Raw genomic sequence first — 10834 nt, forward strand, 5'->3', positions numbered from 1 at the left:
CGATCCTTCAGAAATCATTCTGATATTCTGATTTGCTGCTCAAAAAACATGTTTTATTATGATGTTGAAAACAGCTGAGTAGAATTTTTTCAGGTATCTTTGATGAATGGAAAGTTCAGAAGAGCCGCATTTATCTGAAATAGAAATCTTTTGTAACATTATAAATGTCTTTATCATCACTTTTGATCAATTTAAATCATCCTTGCTACATAAAAGTGTTCATTTCTATCATTTCTTTTCCAAAAAAAATAAAAATTATACTGACTCTAAGCTTTTGAATGTTATAGTGTATAATGTTACAAAAGCTTTTTATTTCACATAAATGCTGATCTTTGGATCCTTCTATTCATCAAAGAATCCTGAAAAATGTACTCAACTGTTTTAAATATTGATGATAATAATAATAATAATAATAATAATTAAAAAAGGTTTCTTGAGCAGCAAATAAGCATATTAGAATGACTTCTGAAGGATGTGACACTGAAGACTAGAGTAATGATGCTGAAAACAGCTTTGATCACAGAAATCATTTTAAAATATTCAAATAGAAAGCAGTTATTTTAAATAGTAAAAATATTTCACAACATTACTGCTTTTGCTGTACTTTGGATCAAATAAATGCAGGCTTGGTGAACATAAGAGACTTTTTATAAAACATAAAAAATCGTACTGTTCAAAAACTGTTGACTGGTAGGTTATATAGATTTCAGAAATGTTATATTGTATATATATATATAACATTTCTGTCCCTCTCACTTCTGAAATGATGGCTACACCCTGGCTGAAGGTACCTGGGCAGTGAGCTGGATAGGCTGAGACAGAAGTGGAGGCGGAGCTTGCTCAGGTTTGGCTTGAGACCGGGCTTGTGCTGCTGCCTGATTGGCCTGCTGCTGTTGCGTCTGCTGCTGCTGATTGGCCGCTGCAGCTGCGTGGGCGGCATGCGCAGCGTTCGACTGCTGCACGGCTGCGGCCAACAGCTGCGCTTGAGCCTGCTGCAACAACAGCTGCTGCTGTGCAGGGAGGAGAGCGGCCAGCTGAGAGAGGAAGGAGAGGAGCGAGGGATGAAGAGAAAAGATGGAGAAAAGAACAGCGTCAGCAAGCAGAAAAGGCGGCGTCTGTAGCACCTTCTCTTAAGCAAGCAGGGCCTAAGAGCCACAGCCCGGTTGAGTTACAAAAAGCCATGTAGTTGCATTTAGTTAATACAAGCATAGAGCAAAAGAGAGAGAAAGCGCGAAAGAGAGCAAGCGAGAGATCCGTGTATCTGTTTACATTTATGCATTTGGTAGATGCACTTATATTTAACATTGCATTCAAGATACACATTTTTATCAATTCTTACTTCAGGGAATCAAACTCATGACCTTGGTGTTGCTAGCTATGCTCCACTGCTTGTATCCATAGAAACACCATATTTGTTTTCACTGAGATTTATTATTACATAATATAGCAAATAAAAAATACGTTTATTTCCAGAGCAAACAACTCGTTTTGCCCTAAATTGTACTATTGGTTAAATAAAAGTGCCACAAAGCCAGTGTTTATGCTTTATGTTGGAAGTAAACTACACTGAAATAATTACGAAGAATTGGCAAGCAACACTTAATTAAACAATCTGAAGTATAAAGACTGAAATTGTTTTTTGTTTTCTATAATAGTACTTTTATTAACTTAAAAAAATATTTTTTACAGTGTATGAATGGCTTGTTTACAGTTGTCTATGCATATTGCAACGGAAAAAATGAAAGTATTTTAATAAAAAAAACTGTCATGTATAAAATGTGTCATTTGCATAATAAAAATATATAATTAAAATGTTTAATTTTGTAAAAATGTCACATTAACAATCAAGATAGAACATTTTAATCTGATCATTTTTAAAACTCATTAAATGTATCATTTATTATATTTATTTTAAAAATAAACACTTAACATCTCATTGGTGCTTAATAAAAAAAGCACTTAATTTAGGCCATTTGGCAAACCTAAACCCAGGTTTTGTTCCCCCTCAAAAATGTAAAATATTTTGTTTTTAAAATCTTCACTAGAGTAGCTGTTTGTCTCATTGTGTGTGTGTGTGTGTGTGTGCGCACATACCCCTGCGAGCTGACTGCCGGCTAGCATGAGCTGTGTGTGTGGCAGAGCCGGCTGAGCTGGAGGAGCGTGAACACTGGTCATCTCAGCGGCCTCCTCGGCTTTAACCTATCAAACACATTCACATACATCAATCTGTGTATATATGTTAGTCAAAGACAAAAAGGAGTTTTCAAGCATCAAAGCAATAAAAGTTTAATACAGCTTAAATTTTTTCCCACTACATTATGTGTCCTATTTAACTGTACGTTTTTCTAAAGCAAAAATTAATGACTATCATACCATGATTTACAGAAGACACTCACTAAAACGTCATTCAGTGTAACAACAGTTCATATACCAAAAATATTGTCAGGCACATTTATAACAAGAATCATTAGATGAGATTAAAGGACTCTATTTGAGAATCACAGTGCAGCTCCCAAAACTAATTAATTGTCAGTGTAAATCTTTACCAGTTTTTTTACACTATCCTTCAAACCACTAGGTTATACCCATTTGTCAGCAAGTTTGTAATCATTTAAAATATAATAAAATTTTGTATGATCACTTCTTCCTTTATAAGTTTTAATAAGTGGTCAGAATAAGTATGACGATGAACCATTATTTCACCCATTTTATTTTCACAAGCGTTATTTGAAACATTAAAAGAGACAATTTACTTGCATTTAATATGCTTTCTATGTACATAAAATCACTTTTGTAAATTTAATTTGATGAAGTCACCAAAATGGGATGTCTTATCTTTGAGCTATGTGTAATAAACACTCACATAAACACTAATAATTTAATACACTAATGTTCTTCACACACACACACACAAACAGCAACAATATAAAACACGAAAATGCATTATGCAATATTAAACAAATAGAAACAGAAATGAATTAATTTACTTTAAATATGAAGACTAAAATAGCATTATTCATTTTTATTCCCTTAATCTGTATCAAATGAACAATGAATCATTTGTTACTGGTACAGCTAGTTTGCAACTTCTATGCAAATTGCCATTACTAAATGTCAACGACCGATTACGCCAACTACCACTTCATGTCTTTTCTTGACAAAGACAAAAACCACACACAAAGTCCACTTCCATATGTAAACACGCACACTTCCACTTATTCATTTGATTACTCACCGATTCAAGAGAAGAGCAGCAGTTCAACTTGTATAGTTATGTAAATATCAATCCAGAATCTCTCTGCTAACTACATCTGTCCTGCTCCGGTCGATCCGTCTCTTTTTACTTCACTTTATTAACTCCCTCCCTCCCTCTCTCTCTCTCTCTCTCTCTCTCTCCCCCATGTATCTTGTCTGGCATCTTGTTAGGAATGCAGCTCAAAATGACTCTCATTTGCATATTACAATGTTAATGGAGAATTACCTGAGGGCTTCCAAGTGAGCAAAAACAGACGTAACTAAATGGGCATTAACACACACACACACACACACACACACACACACACACACACACACACCTTTGTGTTGCTGGGTGCGGGTGACAGGCAGAAAGGACTTGTTTTCATTGGCTGGGTCTGAATGAGACAGGAAAAATTTAACATATCACAATGTTAAGCTTAAAAAGTAACTGTATGTTGAATTAAAGGTCTGGTTCTCAGTCAAATACACTCTTAAAAATAGAAGAACCATTATAGGTTCTTAAAGAACCTTTCAGTGAACAGTTCTTAAAATAACCATTTTTTCTTAGTGCAAAAGAAACATTTCAATAATCTAAAGAACCATTTCCACTATAAAGAACCTTTTGTGGAATGTAAAGATTCCAAGGATGTTAAAGATTCTACATGGAACCATCAACACTAAAAATAAAGGTTCCAAAAGCATGTTTTTTTGCAGTGAAGCCATAGAAGAACCATTTTTAGTTTCTCAAAGAATATTTCAGTGATCAGTTCTTATCATATTAATGATCTAAACAACCTTTTCCCACTTGAAAGAACCTTTTGTGCAATGAAGAGGTTCCATGGATTTTTAAGGTTCTTCATGGAACCACAGATGCAAATAAAACCGGTATTTTTAAGAGTGTAACAGTATTAATACACCCTGTTCAACATTCATTCAGTGGAGACTTGCAAACAACTGTGAACTTTTTAATCATCACACTTTTCACTGCATCTGTCCAAACTTCAAACTTCTCAAGTGGGAAAATGAACATGTTAGCCACGGGACTGTCCCTGCATTCACCTGGGATGACATTTGCAAATGACGAATGCTGCATGTAATTAAAAGAAAGGTTTGATCTGTTGGTTAATATAACATAAATGGTTTTTAGCATCTTTTGCCAGATATGCTAAATATCTCTATTTTGTTTTTCCTCAAAATCAAATCTTTGACAGCCCTGATGTAGATGGTCAAGGTTTTGGAGAACCTCTCTTGAACATCTTTTTTTTTTCTTTTTTATTAAAACACATTCACTGACATCAAACAACTAATAAAACATATGCACTAAAATATGTTCACACACCTGATCGCTGGCCTCTGGACTGTTCCTCTCAGAGTCTGTAGAAACACACACACACACACACACACACACACACACACACACACACACACAAAGGACACATCAGGTCAGAATAGTGCCTCAGGCTCCAGCCCTCACATCAACAAAAGCATGGTCTGGTTTGCCAGAGGCACTGCATTATTGGAATACCATGAAGTGTTTAACCTGGGTTACTTTATGCTGCTGCTGTGTGTGTGTGTGTGTGTGTGTGTGTGTGTGTGTCAGATTGAGGCCATGGCTGACTAAAGTGTTCTGTGTGTGATTCAGACCAAGTGGAAAATGTGAGAACCATGCCAAAACAAAATCTCATCACGCTTACACACACACACACTCACAAACACATCTAGGAATATTCATGAATCATAGTAGTATACATGATAAAACATGCTTACACACGCAGTGTTTCTCTCCAACAATAGCATCACACCTACACACAAACCTCTCCATCTTCATGATACTAATATCAATAATTATAGTGATTTTATAGATAATACACATAACATACATTTCTACTACATCTTAAAGCATTCAGGCTCACACAGACCTTCAATAATCAATCGTAATATTGATTTTTACCTGTACTGTCCACTGGAAGCTCAATCCCCATCTTGTCATCCTCGACGGCTTTAGACATCCTGATATCTACTGAAACAGAGAGAGAGAGAAACTGACTGAAAACACTTCTTGCTTTAGCTTTTTTTGTCAATCGTCCTTATATCATCAACCACATAAAAGGGTAGTTGACAAATAACCTGTTTTCATCATGAAGAGTCATGGTTTAAAACATTTAAATGTATATTGTAGGTGCTGAAACTGGTCAGCTTTTCTTTTCATCCCACTACTGACATTTTATGACACATTTTCAGTAAAAGAACTGATAAGATTTATCGTTTTTGGTACTTTAATTAGGTTTGTGGATGAATTTGTATGTGTTTTTATTTTATATCAATTTCAAAATAATAAACAAATCTGACTATTTGTAACTATGACTTTACTAAAGTAACACTTTCAGAAAAAAACATGAATTTATGCACTTTGATTTGAGGATCCTACGATGTTAGAAGAGTTCAGATTTAACCAATTTTAGCTTTTTTAGCAGTTCACTAAAGTAGTCTGCCGTTTTAACTGAAAGTACAAATATTGTCACCTCATCTTTAAAATAAAATAAAAAATCTTTAAAATAATTTAATATTAAGCATAGCTTGTCAAATATATTACTTTACATTCCAAAACCCGACAGAATTTTTAATTTAACTTTATTTAAACAACATAGCATTATTTTATTATAACATTCTAAAAGAACATTATTTAAATATATTAATATAATAAACATAAAATATACTTAAAATCATAATATTAATAACAACTAACATTGTTAGTTGTCCTAATTAATAACAAATAACAACATCCAAAATGTGAATAATACTTAAACCGAAACCTCTAATTAATGAAACAAACACCTTTGCGTCAAAAGTCAATTTCCATCAGCAAAACTATTCAGTGAGCAGCTCAACTGCTCGATCTGTCTTTCCTTTGTCCTTTCCTTTTCTATTTCATTCTGTTTTGGTCCTGTTTGACACTCTCTTCATCCTAATACAGCACCTGCGCCTCCCAGAGAGCAGCGGGGATGGAGGGGCATGTCCCATCCTGCACGCCATCATTCATACAGATCCACACTCACGTACACACACACACAAACACACCCGCAATAGCTGTTAATGCGGACAGGAGACGATCTCATCCCATGAGAGCACGTGTTGCACTTCGCAGGAGAATAACAGCTTTTCTCTTTCTTACTCACGATGAAATTGATGGCCACCTCAGACCATCTACACAGCCATTTCCAAGAACAAATTGATTTCCCTGTCCAGTTTACTCAATGTTAAATTAGTTCATATTACATGGCTGGAACGTGTACGCTGCACATCAAATTTATTATAAAGATTATTTGTATGGAAGTAATCATGTCAATTACTAAAAAGGAAGGAAAGAGAAATTCAAATAACAAACTTTTAGAAAACATGCATCAGCAGCAAGATGATTAGAAACATATGATTAGAAAAGTTAACAGGCATTCATGTAAACAAATGAACAGTTATTGCACAAACATTGATCAATGCAACTAAAAATGTAGAATCAAATGCACTGAAAATTATTTGGTGGGGAACCCAATTTTTCTCCGAAATCGCTAGTAAATTTGACAGATAATTATAAAGAAAGGCAAAGTAACATTGAATTAAATACGACATTTTGAAGTAAAAAAGAACTGAAATGGTATTTTCAAACAAACTCCAGTGATTTTTGTTTTATTTACAGCTTTGAAAAATATTTTTTTTTACTGTGTGGTTTTGCTGAACTGCATATACAAAACTGAAATTAATTGTCAAAAAATAAAAAAATAAAATAATTTAAAAAAAAATCAGCAACTTACTGTAAGTCTTAAGTAACTACTAAAAACAATGTTTTGAAGTTGCAACGATTATTGGAGGATGTTTTACAAGAAAATACTTAAATACAAAAAAAAAAATGTTCTTATAGTATTTTTTTTCAGCATATTAAACATTTCAATTAGATGTTTAGACATTTAGACAACAAATCTCAGTATTTAAAGCATTTCATTTCATTTCAAAACAACGTGTGATTGGACAAAGCCATTCTCAAGCCTTTCAACTAGACTTCCCTACAAACACTGACCGATTCAAAATAATCACCTGATATTCAAGTAATATTAGAATAAGTTGCATTTCAGTGAAGAGTGCCATGTTATTGAAGGTCGGTGTGTTTGTGACTCACCGGAATGTTTTTTGCTCAGCTCTCTCTGTCCTCCGATCACTCGATGAGAACAGCTCCTTCACTCTATATGCCACTACGCCGGCCGTGGGCGCTTTTTTATTTATTTTTTTGGTGGTTCACAAATTTCACTTGCTTTAGTCATAGAAAGCAAAGTCAAATTAAAGCCACTTTCCAACTGAGGCAAACGAAACCTCCATCCTCCGCCGCCCACCTCATTCGAGTGCGTTACTAAATTAGGATGAATTACTCACTGATATTGATAGTCAAATGAGTGGAAATGATCATCTGCTTCCAGACAATCACACCGGTGAGTTGAACTCGAGATTGCGATCGTAAGCACAGTGTAAATCACAGTCAATGTACCACCGAGTTGTTTTGTCATGATGCAAAGCCATGAAAGGCTAGAGCTGAATATGACGCGCCGGTTGCATAAAAATGTCTGGCACTTCCTTCATCTGAGACTCGAGAGCCTTCTGACTCGAGAAACCTTCATAGCAAAAGTGCGGTTGATAATGATCATTGATGTGATAAAACAAACAGTAAAAACAAATACAGAGACACTTGAATGACGCTCAGTTTAGATGTAGAATAAGGAAAACGCAAAACTGCACTCTAAGAAAATATGCAAAAATAGGCCCCAGTGTACTGTATAAACATAATGGAATTTTCCATATTGATTTTTCATGGGCGTTTTTACCATAATTTCAATTACACAATGCAGTGTGTTTCAGAAAATGTCCTTAAAATTAACGTGTAATGTCCTGACAGAAAATTACTAGTACCTTTTGCTATTTTTCTGCTGATTTTTGAACTTCATAACCTTAAAACACTGGTTGCATTACAGTATATTTGATGATCATAAAATGTATCTTCACATTTTAAGTCCATATCAGCCAGCTTATTGTATTATAGTCTTATTATACAATATATGACTATACTGAATATATCATCATATCAATATTAATTAATATTTAAAATACATATTTAAAACATATTACTAAACCGGTTTGATGGTTAAAATAAATTTTTTTACATTTAATTTTCAGAATTTAATTTTATGTGACACATAAAGAGAAATATTTTCCTTTCAAATATTTATCAATAAAAAAAAAAAAGTCAGTTTACATAATATTTGTTTTTAGCTGTATAGAATGAAAGGCGTTTTACATTATAGCTATATGGTCATTGAAAGCCTGTGGTATATTTTAGTAATGACTGAACTTTTTATTCAAAGGACACAACAAACATGACTAATTAACCATAAACCTCACAAAGCCCAAGTGGAAATATCATTCTGATGACACTGTTATGAAATACAAAATTGTGTGAAAAAGGTGAATGTTGATTCACGTGCATTCGACTCGGTGTATTACTGTGTATTACTCTGTCAGTATTACCCACAACCCTCTGTGCTCTATGAGTCAGTGTAGTGTCACCCCCATTTCCTGTTTAACTGTGTGGCCTTCCACTCATTCTCAACACACACACACACACACACACACACACACACACACACTGAACGACAGAGTGAGAGATATTCTTGGAAAAATTAAATCAATCAGCATCAGTCACATCTTCTTAAAGATGACCAAGGGAAACAAATATACAAATCATGATCTTAAAATGAAAATTCTTATCATATTTAAATAATAGTGTATTTTTAAAATGCACCTATTAATTCATTGATAATACTGTATATATGTATATGTGTGTGATTGTAATGATAATTTGATTATGAATATGAAATGACCTTATTTAATTAAATTAAATTGGATTCCATTTAGATTTCGATTATAGCTTTAGGCAAGTTATTTGAAGCTCTAATTAAATTTTTTATTTTAATCATTTAAGAAGCATGTGACTTGCATGCGATTTCATTTTGGAAGGGTTGTTACTGTAAAAGAATGAATCTTTTTTTTTTTTAGTTAATAATTATAAAAATTATAATAAGTATTATTAACGATAATAAGATGTATTTTGTCTATGGTTATGTAGGTGTATTGTTGTGGAAAAACAATATTCGGATAAATAAAAAAATAAAAAAATCAGCCTAAGGTTGTGATTCAAATCAAGTTAAAAGCCTCAAAAGCATGTTAATGATTTTCTTTACATGGAGTAAAGCGCTAGAGCAAATGCAGACACAGCAAGAAACAGCAAAACTGTCCTGAATACACAGAAGTCAATCCTTGTGTGAACATCTTAAAAAACAAAGTACAGTAAAAACAGTAGAGACGCACGCTCACATTTCCTAGAAACACATTCAAATCTAAAAGCTCATCTTTTCTAACAATATCTGGGTTCTCCATCTTTAGCTGCTTATTTTAACTGACATATTTGTGCTATTAGGCTGTGGTTTATTTATTTGTAATTTGGCTTTTTTTGGTTATAGCGTGACCTTAAGTATAGAAAAGCTGCGATATAAATAAAACACATACTCCACTGATTTTTTTTTATACTTATTGCCTCATCTCTCTAATATTCTCATATATTAAAAAAGTAATGGGAGCCTGTACACATTGTTTGCTTACATTAGGCCTCTACATACACCAACATACATTACACCTCATATACATACATACACACACACACACACACACACACAGAGATATTCAAGTCTCTTGCTTTCCTCCAGAGAGTTGCTCCTGACATTTCATTACTTTTGGCCTCAGTTCAGTTAGTTTTGATGTCCTCTCATTAGCAGAGTCTGTTAGCGAAGGCGAAGCTAATTAACCTAGCGGCCCCCTCTCGAGAGATCATTAGAGGGAAGGAAAAGCGAGAGAGAAAGACACTGACTTACCTGGAATTCAGACATTTCGCCATAGCCGCCATTTTATAAATAAACCACAGCCTCTCTCAGGTTTATCAGTGTGCAAGACTTCAGTCCAGCTCACAGCGCCCTAACGAGCTGACCAATCACTGCTCTCGATGACCAATTCATGCAAATTGCAGAGTGAATATTCATGCCATTATTTGAATATCAGAATCCATACCTAACCCACACTCAAACTTCTAGCTTGAAAGGTGTTCGGCCGTCCTTGTTCAACTACATTTAATTGTCACATGAAAGAATGAATGAGATATGGGCTCATACAGTCACTCTCTCCTCACTTCCCTCCCACATTTTCTCTCCACCCCCAAACACCGCCGTATTTCACCCCTACACTTCCTCTGACATCTTTGAACAGGGGTACAAGTGAACGCTCACACAAAAAAGGAAAAAGTTATTCTCTAAAGACATATATCAGGTAAAATAGGTGGTTATTCTATGTTGTTTTGTTGTGGGCACTTATCAAGGCTGGTTTGAAGTGGTGTAGCTCAATGTTGAGAAAGAAGGAGGCAGAAGGAGAGAAAGAGAAAGAGCAAGACAGCTCAAGTCAGCAAAAGAAAGTGCTGGGGTGGCTGGAAAGTGCTCATCACAAGAACGAAAAA

The 10834-nt window shown here is 34.4% G+C and overlaps 1 protein-coding gene across 1 annotated transcript in view; it reads right to left on the minus strand.

Moving 5' to 3' along the window:
* LOC107666349 (POU domain, class 2, transcription factor 2-like) overlaps positions 1 to 10834 on the minus strand; it is a 69265-nt gene that overhangs the window by 12545 nt on the left and 45886 nt on the right. The window contains exons 2-6 of the mRNA XM_016457612.1: positions 5189 to 5257; positions 4577 to 4611; positions 3576 to 3632; positions 2095 to 2199; positions 792 to 1034 (exon numbers count right to left, since the gene is read on the minus strand). Coding sequence (XP_016313098.1) covers positions 792 to 1034; positions 2095 to 2199; positions 3576 to 3632; positions 4577 to 4611; positions 5189 to 5257 — 509 coding nt within the window. The remainder of the gene's footprint in view (positions 1 to 791; positions 1035 to 2094; positions 2200 to 3575; positions 3633 to 4576; positions 4612 to 5188; positions 5258 to 10834) is intronic.

This window comes from Sinocyclocheilus anshuiensis, unplaced genomic scaffold (assembly GCF_001515605.1).
Source record: "Sinocyclocheilus anshuiensis isolate Anshui unplaced genomic scaffold, SAMN03320099.WGS_v1.1 scaffold868, whole genome shotgun sequence".
Taxonomy (NCBI): Eukaryota; Metazoa; Chordata; class Actinopteri; order Cypriniformes; family Cyprinidae; genus Sinocyclocheilus; species Sinocyclocheilus anshuiensis.